Below are 20,902 nucleotides of genomic sequence, written 5' to 3'. Positions count from 1 at the left end.
TTCCCATTCCCGGGGTCCCGTCCCGATCCCGGGGTCCTGTTTCCATTCCCGGGGTCCCGCTCGCATTCCCGGGGTCCCGTTCTCATTGCCGGGATCCCGTTCCCATTCCCGGGGTCCCGTCCCGATCCCGGGTCCTCCCCGCATTCCCGAGGTCCCCCCACATTCCCGGGATCCCGTTCCCATTCCCGGGGTCCCGTCCCGATCCCGGCGTCCCCCCACATTCCCGGATTCCCCCCCGCATTCCCGGGGTCCCGCTCCGATACCGGGATCCCCCCGCACTCCCGGGGTCCCGTTCCCATTCCGGGGGTCCCGCAGCCCCCCAAGCGTCCCGCTCATATTTCCGGAGTCCCGTTCCCATTCCTGGATGCCGCTCCCATTCCCGGGGTTCCGTCCCGATCCCGGGGTCCCCCCCCCTCCCCGCATTCCCGGGATTCTCCCACATTCCCGGGGTCCCTCCTGCATTCTCGGGACCTCGCTCGCATTTCCTGGATCCCGCAGCTCCCCGAGTCTCCCGCAGGCATTCTCGGGATCCCCCCAAATTCCCGGGGTCCCGTTCCCATTCCCGGGGTCCTGCCCCGATCCCGGGGTCCTTCCTGCATTTCCGGGATCCCCCCACATTCCCGGGTTCCCGCAGCCCCCCGAGTGTCCCGCACGCATTCCCGGGGTCCCGCCCCCACTCCCGGGTGTCCGGCTCCCATTCCCGGGGTCCCGTTCCCATTCCCGGGGTCTCGTTCCCATTCCCGGGGCCCGTTCCCATTCCCGGGGTCCCGCTCGCATTCCCGGGATCCTCGCACATTCCCGGAACTCCCCCTCCCATTCCCGGATCCCGCAGCCTCCCGAGTGTCCCGTACCCGCTCCGGGCTCCGCGGCCGGGCCGGGGGTCCCCGAACCCGATCCCGGTACCGATCCCGATCCCGATCCCGATCCCGATCCCGATCCCGATCCCGATCCCGATCCCGATCCCGATCTGGATCCCGATCCCGAACCTGATCCCGATCCCGGTCCCGATCCCGATCCCGATCCCGGTCCCGGTGCCGATCCCGATCCCGATCCCGATCCCGATCCCGATCCCGATCCCGATCCCGATCCCGGTCCCGATCCCGAACCTGATCCCGATCCCAGTCCCGATCTGGATCCCGATCCCGGTCCCGGTCCCGATCCCGATCCCGGTGCCGATCCCGATCCCGATCCCGATCCCGATCCGGGTCCGAGTCCCCGCGGGACGGGGGCGGTCCCGGCCCCGCCCCTCCCCCGTCCCGAGTTCCCGGTTCCCGGTTCCCATTGTTCTCCGGGAATGACGGACGGATCGGGCGGCACCCGGCGGGCCGTGCCTCAGTTTCCCCTGCAATATTGCAGCTCCAGGAATTTGGGGGATCCCAGGATTGGACCGGGCTGTGCCTCAGTTTCCCCAGGAATATCGCAGGAACGAACGGGAATTTGGGGGGATCCCAGGATGAAGGGGGTTTTGTGCCTCAGTTTCTCCAGGAATGTGCAACTCCAGGAATTTGAGGCTGGAATTTCGGGGATCCCAGGATGTTGGGGGTGCTGTGCCTCAGTTTCCCCAGGAATGTGCAACTCCAGGAATTTGGGGCGGGAATTTCGGGGATCCCAGGATGAAGTGGGTTTCGTGCCTCAGTTTCCCCCAGGAATGTGCAACTGCAGGAATTTGAGGCTGGAATTTCGGGCAGGAGTTTGGGGGATCCCAATGTAATATGTGATGGAAAGTAACTCATGCTTGGGCGGAAAATGTATAAAATAAAAATTGTAAAATAAATTTAACATCCAAAGGGCCTCTGACTGTGGACAGCCCAGAGACAGATTGCCACTATGATATATAATGGAAAATAATTCATGCTTATATGGAAAATATATAAAAATAAAAATTGTAAAATAAATTTAACGTCCAATGAGCCTCTGACCCTGAGTAACCCAGGGATAGATTAGCACACAGAAGTTGCTGTGATATATAATGTCAAATAATTAATTCTTAAGCGGAAAATGTATAAAAATAAACATTGTAAAATAAATTCAATATCCAACGGGCCTCTGAGCACAGACAGCCTGCAGACAGATTGGCACACCGAAGCTGCTGTGATATGTAATATAAAATAATTCATACTTAGGGGTGTAATACATAATGTGAAATAATTCATGCTTAGGTGGAAAATGTATAAAATAAAAATTGTAAAATAAATTCAATATCCAACGAGCCTCTGAGCACGGACAGCCCACAGACAGATTGGCACACCGAAGTTGCTGTGATACGTAATATAATATAATTCATACTTAGGGGTGTAATATATAATGGAAAATAATTCATGCTTATGTGGAAAATATATAAAAATAAAAATTGAAAATAAATTCAATGTCCAACAGGCCTCTGAGCACGGACAGCCCGCAGACAGATCGCCACTCTGGAATTACCAAACTTGGTGGCAGCAGGAGGAAAATTCTTTATTTCGTGATGAGAGGACGTGGCTGGAGCAGGGATGCGCCTCCCATGGAACAGCCCGGGCCATCAGGACCTGATAAATGTCACCCATCAGATCAGCGGAGTGCTCAGGAACACAAATCGGAACCCTCGGCTTCTCCCGCACAATGAAAGGAACTTCACACACGTGCGGGGTGACAAGAGAAATCGGGGTGACAAAAGATATCGGGTGACAAAAGAAATCGGGTGACAAAAGAAATCGAGGTGACAAAAGAAATCCTCCTCAGGCAGAAAAATCGGAATAAAGCAGCCCCGATGGAAACGGCGCTGGTGAACAGAGGGGATCCGATCCGAGAGAGGCCGGATCTGGGTTCACCCAGCACCAATCCCAACACTGTCTCTTTGATTGTGACTTTTGAGAACTGAATTTTTGGTCACCAAAATAAAATATTCCGCATTTATTAATTTGGATTTCTCATTGATAATTTATGACACGAACAGAGGGAGATTTGATGCGATAGAGGCCGGATCTGGGTTCACCCCGTGCTGATCCCGGGCTCCACGATGTCTCTTTGGCTGGGGCTTTTCAGAACCGAATTTGGGTTTTGAGAACTGAATTTTTAGTCAAGAAAATAAAATCTTTCGCATTTATTAATTTGGATTTCTGATTGATAATTTAAAACATGAACAGAGGGAGATCTGATGCGATAGAGGTCGGATCTGGATTCACCCAGTGCTGATCCCGGGCTCCACGCTGTCCCTTTGATTGTGACTTTGGAGACTGAATTTTTAGTCATGAAAAATAAAATCTTTCACATTTATTAATTTGGATTTCTCGTTAATAATTTATTACACGAACAGAGGGGATCCCATGCAATAGAGGTTGGATCTGGGTTCACCCAGCACCAACCCCAGGCTCCACGCTGTCTTTTCGGAGAATGTTTTGAAGAATGTTTTTAAGAATGATATTTTTAGTCACCAAAATAAAATCTTTCGCATTTATTAATTTGGATTTCTCCTTGATAATTTATAACGTGAACAGAGGGGGATCCAATGCGATAGAGGTTGGATTTGGGTTCACCCAGCTCCAATCCCGGGCTCCACGCTGCCTATTTGGCTTTTTTTGACAACCAAATTTTAGTCACAAAATTAAAATATTCTGCATTTATTAATTTGGATTTCTCATTGATAATTTATAACACGAACAGAGGGAGATTTGATGCAAGAGAGGCCGGATCTGGGTTCAGCCAGAGCTGATCCCGGGCTCCACGCTGATCCCTTTGATTGTGACTTTGGAGAACTGAATTTTCAGTCACCAAAATAAAATCTTTCGCATTTATTAATTTGGATTTCTCCTTGATAATTTATAACGTGAACAGAGGGGGATCCGACCCGATAGAGGTTGGATCTGGGTTCACCCAGTGCTGACCCCAGGCTCCACACTGTCCCTTTGTCTGTTTTTAAGAACTGAATTTTTAGTCACAAAAATTAAATCTTTTGCATTTATTAATTTGGGTTTCTCGTTGATAATTCATAACACGAACAGAGGGAGATTCAATGTGATAGAAGTCGGGCCCAGCATCACCCAGCACCAGCCCTGGGCTCGACGCTGCCTCTTTGGCTGCGGGTTTGGAGAATGGAATTTGGGTTTTGAGAACCGAATTTTCACTCACAAACATAAAATCTTTCCCATTCATTAATTCAGATTTCTTGTTCATAAATGACACCAGGAACAGAGGGAGATCCAATGCGATAGAGGCCGGACCTGGGTTCACCCAGCACCAATCCCAACGCTGTCTCTTTGGCTGTGACTTTTGAAAATGGAATTTTTAATCACAAAAAGAAAATCTTTCACATTTATTAATTTGGATTTCTGGCTGCTCGTTGATAACGCCCAGGAATGCGGCAGCTCCAGGAAGGAGAAGGAATTTGGGGTGGGAATTTGGAGGGAGGGGGTTGATAAATGGATAGGATTCGTGCTAAATTGTAACTATATCAATAATTTAGAATAAAAAAATATTTTTTATATATATTATTATATACCTATTAATAGAAATATTTTTATCTGTATTATCTATACTTTATATATAGATGAAATATATCCATATTATATATAATGTATAATTATATATTGACATATATCTAATATATATATAAATATATCTTTTTATATTTTAAAACATATCCTAATATAATGCATATATAAATACTTTTTTGTTATTACATTTTATAAAGTAGAAAAGAAAATGTATATGTGATTAATGTGATAAATGGACATGATTCGTGCTGACTAAATTCTAACTCTATCAATAATTCAGAAAATTTAAAAAAATATATTTATATATTATTATATACATATTACTAGAAATATTTTGTCTATATTATCTATATTATATATACATAAATATATTTTATATAATATATAATTATATATAGATATATCTACTATTATTAAAAAATATTTTTATATTTTAAAATATATTATAATACAATATATATAGAAATACTTTTCCTTTATTACTTGTTATAAAGTAATAAAGAAAAAACTTATGTGATTAGTGTGACAACTGGATATGATTCGTGCTAAATTGTAACTATATCAATGTTTTAGAAAATAAAAAGATATATTTTAATATATATTATTATATTATATATTTTATACATATTAATGTAGCTATTTTATATATTATATTTCTATTGTATCTTGATAAAATATATCTATATTACATCTATAATATAATTTTTAATATATGTATCTAATATATATAGGAAAAATATTTTTATATTCTAGAGGATATAATATAATGCATATTCAAATATATATATACAAATGTATTTTTATATTCTGAAATATATTCCGATATAATATAGATATAAATACTTTTCCTTTATTACTTTTAATAAAATCCCAGGTGTTTCATGTGAAAATCAGGGCACAGGTGGAATGTTGGGATAAACAAGATCCCAAAACCGATCCTGGCCTCGGGACGGGCAAAGTCGGGACAATTCCAGGTTTGGAATCCCAGCTGTGATTTTATCTCTGAAATAACGAGGCTTAATTAGCGCATAATTTCTTAATTACGTAACTCAGAGCTCAGTGCGCATGCGCAGCCTGTTAGGGTTATCCAGGGGGCAGCGAGGGAGAGACGGAGCCTTCCTCCGAAACACCCCAAAAATCCAGCATCCCCCAAAATCCAGGAGCCCCAAAATCCGGGATCCCCAAAAGTCCAGGAGGCCAAAATCCCGAGCCACAAAATCTGGGATCCCCAAAATCCAGAGCCCCAAAATCCAGGAGCCCCCAAATTCAGAGCCCCAAAACCCGGGATCCCCAAACTCCATGGCCCTAAAATCCAGGAGCCCTAAAATTCAGAGCCCCTAAAATCCAGGAGCCCCCAAAATCCAAGAGCCCAAAAATCCGGGATCCCCAAAAGTCCAGGAGGCCAAAATCCAGGAGCCCCAAATCCAGAGCCCCCAAAATCCAGGAGCCACCAAATCTAGGATCCCCAAAATGCCGAGCCCCAAAAATCGAGGAGCCCCGAAAATCCAGGAACCCCCAAAATCCAGGAGCCCCCAAAATCTAGGAGCCCGAAAAACCTAGAGCCCCAAAATCCAGGAGTCCAAAATCCAGGAATCCCCAAAATCCAGGAACCTCAAAATCCAGGAATCCCCAAAATCCAGAGCCCCAAAATCCAGGAATCCCCAAAATCCAGGAGCCCCAAAATCCAGGAACTCCCAAAATCCAGAACCCCAAAATCCAGGAACCTCAAAATCCAGGGTGCAGGAATGGACCCCCAAAAATCCCGGACACCCAAAAATCCAGGGTACAGGAAAGAACTCCCAAAAATCCAGGAGCCCACAAATCCTGCACCCCCAAAAATCCCAAATCCCTGGGTTCCCCAAAATCCAGGATCCCCAAACAACAAGGATGCAGGAATGGACCCCAAAAATGCAGGATCCCCAAACTCCAGGGTGCAGGAATGAACCCCCCAAAATCCAGGATCCCCTAAAATGATGTATTATATAAATATTATGTTGTTTATATAATATATTGTAGATTTTATACAGTATGTTATTTACATAGTATATTACAGATATATATTCTGAAATATATGTACTGTATATATAGGATATTATATATACAGTAAATTAAATATCTGCTATAAAATATATATTGTATAATATATATAGAATATACCATATTATATATATTCTATGTATATATATTATAGATATATAGTATATTCTATGCATTGTATATTGTATATATATTGTATGTATAATATGTTCCATATTATATATAGGGTATTATATATTATAGATATAGCATATTACATATATAATATGTTATAGACATTGTATAATATATTATTTATATACTATATAAATATAATATAGTATATTTATATATATATATAATGTATATATAATACATAATATAAATATATACTATATAAGTATATAGTATATATTTATATTATGTATTATATATAATATATATTATATTTTATATGTTAGCATATATTATCTATTTCTATTATGTATTACGTATTATTTTTAATATACACTATATAATATATATATAATATATTATAGATATATTACATCTATATTATATGATACATATAGTGTATTATATATTATTTATATACTATATTAGATAGATATGCTACATATAGAGTATATTACATATTTAGCATATTACATAATATAATATAATATAATATAATATAATATAATATAATATAATATAATATAATATAATATAATATAATGTAATGTAATGTAATGTAATGTAATGTAATGTAATGTAATGTAATGTACCATCACATCATATCATGTATTATTTTATATTTTATTTTTTATTTATTATATTATAGCGACATACATTTCCAGAATCAAGAATAGGACGAGATTTACAGGAAACTATTGATGAATGTATATTAAATGCATATACAATATAAATTATGTGACAAATGCCCATGATCTGATTGGCTCTTGGCATACATTTAATCCATTAATTAAAACTAATAAAAATTAATTAGTATTAAACAGTAATTAAAACAAATACTATATGTGCTATGTTGCAACGTTAGGCTGTATTAATCTCATTTAATTAGCGCTGTAATAATCTCTTTTAAGCAGTGTGGTAAATTCAGTTTTTAGGCCGTAAAATAAAATTAAACAGGAACTGTGTGATGTGAAACACTTTTTGTAACTAACTCAGAATTTAAAAAGATAACCCAGAAATTCCTCCCGTTTGCACCGAGATAAGGCAGCAGCACCAAGGTCCCGGACAAGGATTTATTTTCTCCTTGGATTTATTTTATTTTCTCCTTGGATTTATTTTATTTTCTCCTTGAATTTATTTTATTTTCTCCTTGGATTTATTTTATTTTCTCCTTATCAGGGGCACCAGACCTGGAGGAACAAAAGGTTCATTTACAAACTGGGTGAGGGGGGAGCTGAAATTCAGCACCAACACCCTGAGTTACAAAAAATAATGTTTAAATCGTGTAGAAATGTATAAAAATGCAATAAATTATTGCTTTTAATGGGCGATCCTTGCTTAGCAAAGATGTAAAAATCCTTTTTTAGCCGAGTCCCAGGCGCCCGAAAATCCGGAATTCTTTGCTTTTTATTGTTTCCTATTTTAAAGTAAGGAACTTTTTGTTGTTTCGTATTTTATAGTCAATTTTAAAATAAAAAAATCTTTTTATTGTTTCATATTTTAAAGTAAATTTTAAAGTAAAACCTTCTCATTGTTTCATGTTTGAAAATGCATTTTAAAGTAAAAAACTTTTTATTGTTTCCCATTTTAAAGTCAATTTTAAAATAAAAATCTTTATATTGTTTCCTATTTTAAAGTCAATTTTAAAGTGAATTCTTTACTTTCTATTGTTTTATTGTTTATTTATATTGTTGTGTTATACTTTTAATATTCTGAATATCCTAATTTTTATTACTAATTTATTACCATTTTTATTACTATTTTCATTACTATTTTCATTACTATTTTATTACCATTTTTATTACTATTTTTACTACTATTTTATTACGATTTTGTTACTATTTTATTGCTATTTTATTGCTATTTTCATTACTATTTTATTACCACTTTACTACTACTTTATTACGTTTTTCTTACTATTTTATTACCATTTTTATTACTATTATGTTACTATTTTATTGCCATTTTATTACTATTTTATTACCATTTTTATTACTACTTTGTTACTATTTTATTACCATTTTACTAGGATCTTATTACTATTTTATTACTATTTTTTACTATTTTATTACCAGTTTTACTACTATTTTATTACTACTTTGTTACTATTTTATTACCATTTTACTAGGATCTTATTACTATTTTGTTACTGATTTATTACCATTTTTATTACTATTTTATTACTACCATGTTACTACTTTATTACCATGTTTATTACTATTTTATTACTATTATGTTACTATTTTATTGCCGTTTTTATTACTATTTTCTTACTATTTTCTTACTATTTTATTACTATTTTTATTACTATTTTTATTGTTATTTTCACTATTATTTTCACAACTATTAAACTTTAAAAATTTGAACAAAAATGAAAGGCGTTTTCCACAGGGCGGATTTTGGGGTGGGAATTTGGGTGAATTCCAGAACAATTTTGGGGAATTTGAAGATGTTTAAAATGTCATTTTTGACAAGAACTCTCTGCTCGTGGCTGAGCCTGAAAGGGTTTTTGCAATCGTAAAAAACATTAGAAAAATTATTTTTGAAGTAAAATTTTAGAATATTGCTGGTATTGCTGTAAATTCAGAATATTGCTGGAGTTGCTTTAAATTTAGAATATTGGTGTAAATTCAGAATATTGCTGGTATCGCTGTAAATTTAGAATATTGCTGTAAATTGCTGTAAAATCAGAATATTGCTGGAATTGCTTTAAATTTAGAATATTGGTGTAAATTTTGAATATTACTGGTATTTCTGTAAATTTCGAATATTGCCGTAAATTTAGAATATTGCTGTAAATATAGAATATTGCTTGTATTGATGTAAATTTAGAATATTTATGTAAATTCAGAATATTGCTGGAATTGCTGTAAATTCAGAATATTGCTGGAATTGCTGTGAATTCAGAATATTGCTGTAAATTCAGAATATTGCTGGTATTGCTGTAAATTAAGTATATTGTTGTAAATTCAGAATATTGCTATAAATTCAGAATATTGCTGGTTTTGCTGTGAATTCAGAATATTGCTGGAAATACAGAATATTGCTATAAATTCAGAATATTGCTGGTATTGCTGTAAATTAAGTATATTGTTGTAAATTCAGAATATTGCTATAAATTCAGAATATTGCTGGTTTTGCTGTGAATTCAGAATATTGCTGTAAATTTAGGACATTGCTGTAAATTCAGAATATTGCTGGTTTTGCTGTGAATTCAGAATATTGCTGTAAATTCAGAATATTGCTGTAAATTTAGAATATTGCTGTAAATTCAGAATATTGCTGGTATTACTATAAATTCCAAATATTGATGGTTTTGCAGTAAATTCAGAATATTGCTATAAATTCCGAATATTGCTGGTTTTGCTGTAAATTTCGGGCATTGCTGGTAGTGAGGATCTCTGGGTTTTTTTTTAATTTCAAAGTTCAATAGTAATAAAATGGTTATAAAATAGTAATAAAATTAGAGTATTATTAATTTGGACAATTTGGATTAGGACAAATAAAAACAAAGAGTTATGGATGGTCTGGGTAAGTTTTATGGGGAAAATAAACCTAAAAAAGGACCGAGATTAACAGAGGATTAACCCTTAAAAACAACACTTGGTGTGGATTTACCCATCTCATTAATGAGGCAAAAATTCAATTTTTTGAAGGATTTTGTCTGGTCAGTGTCAGCTCCTCCCTCTGAATCCTGACGGCGACTTGGAGCCAGGAATAAATTCATTTTTTCTGATAAGGGAGCAATAAATTCTCTTTCTCGGAAAGATTTGGGGCTGCTATCTCGCTGTGAGCCCTTCATTAAAAATCAAAATATTTTACACAGCGCAGCTTTTTAACATTTTAACATTTTGTTATAACCCAAAACCATATTTAACACTCACTTAAGAAAATTAACACAGCACAAATTTCTAACACAACAGAGAGAACATTCCTTTGAATATTTGCCAAAAGCCCATATAAAATATTCAATTTTCACACCGATATTTTGGGATTTCTGGTGCTGGGAATGGAAAGGTGGAGCCACAGCTGGGACCCCCTTTGGGGATGTGGATCCTGAGAAAAAATAAATGAAAATCCTGCCTGGAATTGTGAGGTAAAAACTGGGAATGGAAATTGCTGATGAGCAAAAATTGGGAATATGGAGCCGCGGTATTTGCTGAAAAATCCCTTTGTCAGGATTTTTCTGAGAGGCCTCAGGAGCGGAATGGAAACAATAACGCACGTTGGTTATCGGGACGGAATGGGAACAATAACGCACGGTGGTTATCGGGACGGAATGGGAACAATAACGCACGGTGGTTATCGGGACGGAATGGGAACAATAACGCACGGTGGTTATCGGCTGCTGCGGAACGCGCGGGTGCGGCTGGGATTGGTCCCGTGTTGGGTGTTTGTGGTCTGGTCACGAGATTTTATTGTCATTTCCTTTTCCTTTCCTTTTCCTTTCCTTTCCTTTCCTTTCCTTTCCTTTCCTTTCCTTTCCTTTCCTTTCCTTTCCTTTCCTTTCCTTTCCTTTCCTTTCCTTTCCTTTCCTTTCCTTTCCTTTCCTTTCCTTTCCTTTCCTTTCCTTTCCTTTTTTTTCTTCTATTCTTAGATAATATAATATAATATAATATAATATAATATAATATAATATAATATAATATAATATAATATAATATAATATAATATAATATAATATAATATAATATAATATAATATAATATAATATAATTAAATGAAATTTTTGAAAACCCAAAATTTGAGGTTTTCCACCCCCTGTCAGCCTCAACCCTCAGTGGGAGGGAAATCTGCCCCCGCTGTACCCGGCCCTGTATCGCTCATCCTTTACCATAATTAATTAATAAGTAAATTAATTAATTAATTGATTGCTGCTTGAACATTGGCCCAGTCAAGCTCCGCATTTCTAACACTAGGATGCGGGGGAGGTGTTCGTGCCTCAGTTTCCCCTGGAATTCTGCAGGAAGGATCGGGAATTTGGGGGGGGGGGATTCCAGAATGATGTGGGGGCTGTGCCTCAGTTTCCCCTGGAATGCTTTGGGAAAGAGCGGGAATTTGGGGCGGGAATTTGGGGGGATCCGAGGATGAGATGGGGGGGGATTTGTGCCTCAGTTTCCCCAGGAATGATCAGGAATTTGGGGCTGGAATTTGGTGGGGAGGGGGTCCTGGGGTAGGGAGGAGGCGGTTGTGCCTCAGTTTCCCCCCTGGAATGTGGAGCTCCAGGAAGGAGAAGGAATTTGGGGTGGGAATCTGGGGGGGGGGAGGGGAATTTGGAGGATCCCAGGATGGGGGGGTTGTGGTTGTGCCTCAGTTTCCCCAGGAATGGCAGCTCCAGGAAGGAGCGGGAATTTGGGGCGGAAATTTGGGGAAGGTCCGAGGATGAGGAGGGGGGAATTTGTGCCTCAGTTTCCCCCATGGAATTCTGCAGCTCCAGGAAGGAGCGGGAATTTGGGGCACCCCGGGATTGAGGGAGCTGTGCCTCAGTTTCCCCTGGAATGCCACAGGAAGGAGTGGGAATTTGGGGCGGGAATTTGGGGGGTCGGAGGATGAGGAGCGGGGATTTGTGCCTCAGTTTCCCCCCTGGAATGCGTCAGCTCCAGGAAGGAGAAGGAATTTTGGAGGGGAATTCGGGGTGGGAATTTGGGGGGATCCCAGGATGGGGGCTTCGGGCTGTGCCTCAATTTCCCCAGGAATGTGCAGCTGCAGGAAGGAGCGGGAATTTGGGGCGGGAATTTGGGGCAGGAATTTGGGGGGGTCCCTGGATGAGGGGCGCTGTGCCTCAGTTTCCCCTGCTCCATGAAGGAGCGGGAATTAAGAGCGGGAATTTGAGGGTGTCCAAAGATGAGGAGCGGGAATTCGTGCCTCAGTTTCCCCCCTGGAATGCTGAAACTCCGGGAATTCGAGGTGGGAATTTGTGGGGGCTCTAGGATGATGGGGGGAAGGCTGTGCCTCAGTTTCCCCCCAGGAATGCTGCAGCTCCGGGAATTTGGGGCGGGAATTTGGGGGGCTCCAGGAGTGGGGCGGACTGTGCCTCAGTTTCCCCAGGAATGCCGCAGCTCCAGGAAGGAGCAATTTTGGATGGGAATCTGAGGGGGGGGGGTCCCAGAATGTGTGTGTGGGGGGGTCTGTGCCTCAGTTTCCCCCAAAATGCTCCAGGAAGGAGAAGGAATTTGGGGGAGGGGGTCCAGAATGAGCACAGGCGCTGTGCCTCAGTTTCCCCCATGGAATGCGGCAGCTCCAGGAAGGAGCGGGAATTTGGGGCGGGAATTTTGGGGCGGTCCGAGGATGAGCAGGGAGGGGGCTGTGCCTCAGTTTCCCCGTGGAATGCCGCAGGAATGAGCGGGAATTTGGTGGGGGGGTGCCAGGACTGGGGAGGGGAGTTTGTGCCTCAGTTTCCCCAGGAATGTGCAGCTCCAGGAAGGAGCGGGAATTTGGGGCGGGAATTTTGGGGCGGGAATTTGGGCGGGTCCGAGCATGAGGAGGGGCGGATTTGTGCCTCAGTTTCCCCCCTGGAATGAGGCAGATCCAGGAAGGAGCGGGAATTTGGGGCACCCCGGGATTGAGGGAGCTGTGCCTCAGTTTCCCCAGGAATGCTGCAGGAAGGATCAGGAATTTGAAGCAGGAATTTGGGGGTCGGAGGAGGAGGGAGAGATTTGTGCCTCAGTTTCCCCAGGAATGTGGCAGCTTCAGGAAGCAGAGGGAATTTCAAGGGTGGGGGCAGTTTGGGGTGGGAATTTGGGGAATCCAAGGATGGGGGGGGGAGTTCGGTTGTGCCTCAGTCTCCCCAGGAATGTAAAACTCCAGGAAGGAGCGGGAATTTGGGAGGTTCCAGGTTGGGGAGGGGCGGGTGTTTGTGCCTCAGTTTCCCCAGGGATGCTGCAGGAAGGAGCGGGAATTTGGGGCGGGAAAATGGGGCGGGAATTTGGGGCGGGAAAATGGGGCGGGAATTTGGGGTGTCCGAGGATGAGGAGGGGGGATTCGTGCCTCAGTTTCCCTTGGAATGTGTCAGTTCCAGGAAGGAATTTGGGGCGGGAATTTGGGGGCGGGAATTCGGGGGGGTATCCCAGGATAGGGATGGGGCGGTTGTGCCTCAGTTTCCCCCGGGGAATTTGGGGGTCCCTGGGGGGACTCGGGGCTGTTTTGGGGGCGGGGCTTGGCCCAACCCCGGCCCCGCCCATCTCGGGGAAAGGGGGCGGGGCGAACCCCCCGGACCGGAGCGGGAATTAATTATTAAATTAATTAATATTTGCGAACTCCTCCCTCCCGGTAGGCTCGGGAATCCCCGGGGGAATTTCGACAATTAATTAATTAATTAATTAATTAATTTGAGAAGCCCCCCCCACACCCCGGACCGCCTCGGGAATCCCCGGGGGAATTTTGGGATTTAATTAATTAATTAATTAATTGCGAAACCCCCCCCTTGCCCCCCCCCGGGCCGGGTCGGAAATCCCCGGGGCAGTTCCGGGAGTTAATTAATGAATAAATTAATTAATATTTGCAAACCACCCCCTTCCCCCGGCAGGGTCGGGAATTAATTAATAAATTAATCAATTTGCGAAATTCTCCGGGATGGGGCGAGAATTAATTAACTAATTAATTAATTAATTTGCCAAACGCCCCCTCCGGGCCGGGTCGGAAATCCTCGGGGCAGTTCCGGGAGTTAATTAATGAACAAATAAATTAATTGGTTAATCCCGGGCCCCTCAGCCGGGCAGAGGGCGGAGCCCGGAGTTAATTAATGCATACATTAATTAATTAGCGGAGCCCGGGCCCGCAGCCAGGCCGGGCTGGGTTGGGGGCGGTGCCGGGAGTTAATTATGAATGCATTAATTAATTAGCGATTCCCCAGGCCCGCAGCCAGGCCAGGCGGGCAGGGGGCGGTGCCGGGAGTTAATTATGAATACATAAATTAATTAATTAGCGAATCTCGGGCCCGCGGCCAGGCCGGGGCGGCGCCGGGGCCGTTCCAGAAAGCTCCGGGAGCGGGGACGGGGCGGGACCGGGACGGGCCCGGGGATAAAGCGGCACCGGAGCGGCCCCGGCCCCGGCAGCGGAGCGGGACTGCGGGTACGGCACTGCGGGAACCCCGAACCCCGGAACCCCGAACCCCTGAACCCCAAATCCCTGAACCCCTGAATTCCCGAACCCCGAATTCCCAAACCCCCGAAATCCCCAAACCCAGAATTCCTCAATTCCCGAACCCCGAAATCCCCGAACCCCAAATCCCTGAGCTCCAAACTCCTGAATCCCGAACTCCCGAATCCCCAAATCCCCGAACCTCTGAACCCCAAATCCCCGAACCCCGAATCCCTGAGCCCCAAATCCCTGAACCCCTGAATTCCCGAACCCCGAATTCCCAAACCCCCGAAATCCCCAAACCCAGAATTCCTGAATCCCCGAACGCCTAAATCCCCGAACCCCAAATCTCTGAATCCCTGGACTCCCATCCCCAAATCCCCGAACTCTCGAACCCCCAAATCCCCGAACCCCAAATCCCTGAGCTCCAAACTCCTGAATCCCGAACTCCCGAATCCCCGAACATCTGAACCCCAAATCCCCGAACCCCGAATTCCTGAATCCCTGAACCCTAAATCCCTGAACCCCAAATCCCTGAACCCCTGAATTCCCAAATCCCCGAAATCCCCAAACCCAGAATTCCTGAGTCCCCGAACCCCGAATTCCTGAAGCCCCGAATCCTTGACCCCTATCCCCAAATCCCCCCTGAACGGCAAATCCCCGAACTCCGAACCCCCAAATTCCCAAATCCCTGAATGCCTGAACCCCCATCCCCAAATCCCGAATCCCCGAACCCCCAAATCCCCAAACTCCGGATCCCCGAATCCCAGGTCCCTGAATCCCGAACCCTCAACCCCCAAATCCCTGAACCCCAAATCCCCGAACCCCGAAATTCCCGAACCCCCGAATCCCAAATCTCCAAATCTCCAAATCCCCGAATCCCGGCACCTCCGAACCCCGAACCTCGAATCCCCGAACTCCCGAACCCCCAAATCCCCGAACCCCCAAATCCTCGAATTCCTGAACCCCCATCCCCAAATCCCCGAATCCAAAGTTCCTGAATTCCGAACCCCCAAACCCCTGAATCCCTAAATCCCCAATTTCCAAACCCCCCAATCCCAAGTCCCTGATTCCTGAACTCTCAACCCCCAAATCCCTGAACCCCGATTTCCTTAATTCCCGAATTCCCCAACCTCCGAACCCCCAAATCCTCGAACTCCATACCCCCAGATCCCTGAATCCCAAATCTCTGAATCCCGGAACTCCAAATCCCCGAACCCCAAATTCCCGAATCCCCAAACTCCGAGTCCCCGAACCTCCAAATTTCCAAATCCCGGAACTCCTCGAATCCCTGAACCCCAAAACCTCAAATCCCAAAACTCCCCGAACCTCCAAACTCCAAATCCTCAAATCCCAAACCCCCGAACCTCGGAACCCCCGAATCCCTGAACCCCAAATCCTCAAACCCCCAAATTTCCAAATCCCAGAACTCCTCGAATCCCTGAACCCCAAAACCTGAAATCCCAAAACTCCCCGAACCTCCAAACCCCAAATCCCCAAACCCCTGAATCCCTGAACCCTCATATCCCGAATCCCAAATCCCTGAACCCCCAAATCCCCAAAACCCCGAATCCCTGAACCCCTATATCTTAAAGTTTTGAATCCCAAATTTTCGAATCCCAAACCCCCAAATCCCCGAACCCCAATCCCGAATCCTGAACCCCAAATCCCCTTTTTTCCCCCCAGTTTTGGGGTCCCCCCGGGCGGTTTTTGGGGTGGGGGCGGGGATGGAGCGGGCGGATGCTCGGCGGGAATTTCCCACAATTCCCCGCGCCGGGCAGGACCGAGCGGGGATTTGGGATTTGGGGGGATTATGGGGGATTTGGGGCGATTACGGGGGATTTGGGATTTCGGAAGGGGGGTTGTTTGGGATTTGAGATGCAGGGGGGGTGATTTGGGATTTTTGGGGGTTTATTCGGGATCTGAGGGGAGTAATTTGGGATTTGGGATATCTGGAGTGATTTGGGGTGCAGGAGGGTTATTGAGATTTGGGGTACGTGGGGTTATTTTGAGATGGAGAGGTGATTTGGGTTTTGGGGGGTTATTTTGGGATGGGGTTAAATTGGGATTTGGGGGAGTTGTTTGGGATTTGGGGAGTTATTTGGGATTTGGGATATATGGGGTTATTTTGAGATGGAGAGGTGATTTGGGTTTTGGGGGGTTATTTTGGGATGGGGGTAAATTGGGATTTGGGGGAGTTATTTGGGATGGGGGGGTTATTTGGGACAGGGTTGTTATTTTGGGATGGGGGGGTGAATTGGGATTTGGGATTTATGGGGTTATTTGGGATGCAGGAGGGTTGTTTGGGATTTGGGATGGAGGAGTTTTTTGGGATATATGGAGTTATTTGGGGTGCAGGGGGGTGATTTGGCATGGGGAGGTGATTTGGGATATGTGGAGAGGTTATTTAGGATTTGGGATTTGCGAGGTTATTTGGGGTGTAGGGTTTTTTGGGATTTGGGGTGGCGGTCATTTGGGATTTGGGGGGGGTTGTTCGGGATTTGGGATGCAGAAGGGTTATTCGGGATTTGGGGTGTTCTTTTGGGATATATGGAGTTATTTGGGGTGCAGGGGGGTGATTTGGTGTGGGGAGGTGATTTGGGATATGTGGAGAGGTTATTTAGGATTTGGGATACGCGAGGTTATTTGGGGTGTAGGGATTTTTGGGATTTGGGGTGGCGGTCATTTGGGATTTGGGGGGGTTGTTCGGGATTTGGGATGCAGAAGGGTTATTCGGGATTTGGGGGGTTCTTTTGGGATGGGGAGGTGATTTGGGATGTGTGGGGTTATTTGGGATGCAGGGGGGTGATTTGGGGGGGTTATTTGGGATGTGGGATGGGATTTTGGGGTGTAGGGGGGGTTATTTAGAATTTGGGGGGTTATTTGTGATGGGGTTATTTTGGGATATGTGGGACAGGGCTTTTTTGGGATTTGGGGGGATTGTTTGGGACGGGGTTATTTGGGACTTGGAGACTTGTTTGGGCTGTGTTTTGGGTTTCTGCTCTGTGGTTTTGGGCCTGTTTTTGGGGTTTTGGGGCTGTTTTTGGGGGTTTTGGGGCTGTTTTTGGGGTTTTGGGCCCATTTTTGGGGTTTTGGGCCCGTTTTTGGGGTTTTGGGGCTGTTTTTTGGGGTTTTGGGGCTGTTTTTTGGGCTGATTTTTTTTGGGTTTCAGGCTGTGTTTTGGGGTTCTGTTTTGGGTTTCTGCTCTGTGGTTTTGGGCCCGTTTTTGGGGTTTGGGGCTGTTTTTGGGGTTTTGGGGCTGTTTTTTGAGGTTTTGGGGCTGTTTTTTGGGCTGATTTTTTTTGGGTTTCAGGCTGTGTTTTGGGGTTCTGTTTTGGGTTTCTGCTCTGTGGTTTTGGGCCCGTTTTTGGGGTTTTGGGCCCGTTTTTGGGGTTTTGGGGCTGTTTTTTGGGGTTTTGGGGCTGTTTTTTGGGTACTGGGCAGTGTTTTGGGCTGGTTTTTTTTGGGTTTCAGGCTGTGTTTTGGGGTTCTGTTTTGGGTTTCTGCTCTGTGGTTTTGGGCCCGTTTTTGGGGTTTTGGGCCCGTTTTTGGGGTTTTGGGCCCATTTTTTGAGGTTTTGGGGCTGTTTTTTGCGTACTGGGCAGTGTTTTGGGCTGTTTTTTTTTTTGGGTTTCAGGCTGTGTTTTGGGGTTCTGTTTTGGGTTTCTGTGCTGTGTTTTTGGGCTGTGAGATGGGGTTTTTTTGGGGCTGTGGTTTTGGGATTCAGGGCTGTGTTTTGGGGTTTGGGGCTGTTTCTTTGGGGTTTTGGGCTGTTTTTTGAGTTTCTGGGCTGTGTTTTTGGTTTCTGGGCTGTTTTTGCGCAGTGTTTTGGGTTTTTGGGCTGTGTTTTTTGGGGTTTTGGGCTGGTTTTTTGGTTTTTGGGCTGTGTTTTGGGCTGTGTTTTTGGGGCTGTATTTTGAGTTTCTGGGCTGTGTTTTGGTTTCTGGGCTGTTTTTTTTTTTTTTTGGTTTCTGGGCTGTGTTTTTGGGCTGTTTTTTGGTTTCTGGGCTGTTTTTGACAGTTTTTTGGGTTTTGGGGCTGTGTTTGAGTTTCTGGGTTGTGTTTTTGCTCTGTTTGGTTTCCGGGCAGTTTTTGGCCAATTTTTTGGTTTCTGGGCTGTTTCTGGGAGGTTTTTTTTTTTGTTTCTGGGCAGTTTTTGGGCTGTGTTTCAGTTTTTGGACTGTGTTTCAGTTTTTGGGCTGTGTTTCAGTTTTTGGGCAGGGATTTTTGCTGTGTTTTGGTTCCTGGGCTGTTTTTGGGCTGTGTTTTTGTTTCTGGGCAGTTTCTGGGCTGTGTTTGGTTCCCAGGCTGTGTTTTTTGCTGTGTTTTGGTTCCCGGGCAGGGATTTTTGCTGTGTTTTCGTTCCCGGGCAGTTTTTGGGCTGTGTTTCAGTTTTTGGGCTGTGTTTCAGTTTTTTGGCAGGGATTTTTGCTGGGTTTGGTTTCCGGGCAGTTTTTGGGCAGGGTTTTTTGCTGTGTTTGGTTTCCGGGCAGTTTTTGGGCTGTGTTTCAGTTTTTGGGCCGTGTTTCAGTTTTTGGGCTGTGTTTTTGCTGTGTTTTGGTTCCCGGGCAGGGATTTTTGCTGGGTTTGGTTTCCGGGCAGTTTTTGGGCCGTGTTTCAGTTTTTGGGCTGTGTTTCAGTTTTTGGGCCGTGTTTCAGTTTTTGGGCTGTGTTTCAGTTTTTGGGCTGTGTTTTTGCTGTGTTTGGTTTCCGGGCAGTTTTTGGCCGCCGTTCCCGCAGTGTCACCCTGCGGTGCTGCGGGGGGTTGGGGACAGCGCCCCCCCCGCGCTGGGCCCGCATTGCGCAAGGCCGGGAGGGAACCGGGCTGGGCCGGGGCTCTGTGGGTTTATTTGGGTTTTTATTTGGGTTTATTTGGGTTTTTATTGGGATTTATTTGGGTTTTTATTTGGGATTTATTTGGGTTTTTATTTGGGTTTTTTTTTAGTTCTTATTTGGGTTTATTTAGTTTTTATTTCGTTTTTATTTAGGTTTTATTTGGGTTTTTATTTAGGTTTTATTTGGGTTTTTATTTGAGTTTTTATTTAGTTTTTATTTGAGTTTTTATTTAGTTTTTATTTGAGTTTTATTGGGGTTTATTTGGGTTTTATTTAGGTTTGGGTTGTTATTTTTTTAAATTTGGATTCCCTGCGTTGTGTTTGGGTTTGATTTGGGTTTGATTTTTAAATTTGGATTTATTTGGGGATTTATTTGTGTTTATTTCGGTTTTATTTGGGTTTGTTTTTTTTTTTTTTTGTTTTGTTTCTTTTCATTTGGTTTTATTTGGGGTTTTATTTGGGGTTTTATTTGGAGTTTTATTTGGGTTTTATTTGGGTTCTTTTTGGGTCTTATTTGGGTCTTATTTTGGTTCATTTGGGTTTTATTTGGGTTTGTTTTTTTTTATTTTGGATTCATTTAACTTTATTTGGATTATTTTAGATTTATTGGGGCTCTATTTGGGTTCTGTTTGGGCTCTGTTTGGGTTTATTTGGATTCTATTTGGGTTTGGTTTTTTTTTTTTACTCGGATTCATCTGGTTTTATTTGGATTATTTCGGGCGTGTTTGGGTTTTATTTGGGAATTGCACAATCCCGGAGGAGGCGGCGGCTCCCACGGGGGGGGGGACGACATGAACCGGGGCCGCTCCTTTATTTGGGGAGGGGGGAATGAACCGGGGCCGTTCCTTTATTTGGGGAGGGGGAATGAACCGGGGCCGCTCCGTTATTTGGGGAAGGGGGGATAAAAGGGAACCGGGGCCGCTCCTTTATTTGGGGAGGGGGCGAACACGAACCGGGGCCGCTCCTTTATTTGGGGAGGGGGCATAAAAGGGAACCGGGGCCGCTCCTTTATTTGGGGAGGGGGCGAAGATGAACCGGGGCCGCTCCTTTATTTGGGGAGGGGGGGATGAAAGGGAACCGAGGCCGCTCCTTTATTTGGGGAGGGGGCGAACACGAACCGGGGCCGCTCCTTTATTTGGGGAGGGGGGAACGAACCGGGGCCGCTCCGTTATTTGGGGAGGGGGCTTTGGGGTTTTGGGTCCCGCCCGCGGTCACCGCGCTGGGCCCGGGCAGGGCGGGGGGGGCACGGCCGGACCCCCCCCCAGGGACCCCCTAAACCCCCCCAGTGCTCCCCTGAATCCATCCCTGCGCTCCCCAAACGCCCCCAAA

At 44.2% G+C, this 20,902-nt stretch overlaps 3 protein-coding genes across 5 annotated transcripts in view; 2 read left to right on the top strand and 1 right to left on the bottom strand.

Moving 5' to 3' along the window:
- The window catches only part of LOC141728411 (uncharacterized), an 8,399-nt gene extending 7,190 nt beyond the window's left edge, over window positions 1-1,209 (bottom strand). The window contains exon 1 of one of the 3 annotated variants that reach the window (XM_074536354.1): window positions 1,107-1,209. The gene's annotated coding sequence lies outside the window, so the exon portion shown is untranslated. Of the gene's footprint in view, window positions 1-263; window positions 393-851; window positions 967-1,106 lie in introns of those variants that run through there. The other 2 variants (XM_074536353.1, XM_074536355.1) reach the window with 2 other exon arrangements.
- LOC141728521 (uncharacterized) overlaps window positions 1-20,378 on the top strand; it is a 22,091-nt gene extending 1,713 nt beyond the window's left edge. Inside the window, exons 2-3 of the mRNA XM_074537352.1 lie at window positions 18,660-19,140; window positions 19,202-20,378. Coding sequence (XP_074393453.1) covers window positions 18,660-19,140; window positions 19,202-19,772 — 1,052 coding nt within the window. The 3' untranslated portion in view covers window positions 19,773-20,378. The remainder of the gene's footprint in view (window positions 1-18,659; window positions 19,141-19,201) is intronic.
- Window positions 14,580-20,902, top strand: part of CLU (clusterin) — a 19,341-nt gene continuing 13,018 nt past the window's right edge. Inside the window, exon 1 of the mRNA XM_074536351.1 lies at window positions 14,580-14,729. The gene's annotated coding sequence lies outside the window, so the exon portion shown is untranslated. The remainder of the gene's footprint in view (window positions 14,730-20,902) is intronic.

Source organism: Zonotrichia albicollis, chromosome 3 (assembly GCF_047830755.1).
Source record: "Zonotrichia albicollis isolate bZonAlb1 chromosome 3, bZonAlb1.hap1, whole genome shotgun sequence".
In the NCBI taxonomy this organism is placed as follows: domain Eukaryota; kingdom Metazoa; phylum Chordata; class Aves; order Passeriformes; family Passerellidae; genus Zonotrichia; species Zonotrichia albicollis.
This window is presented reverse-complemented; position numbering and strand designations above follow the sequence as displayed.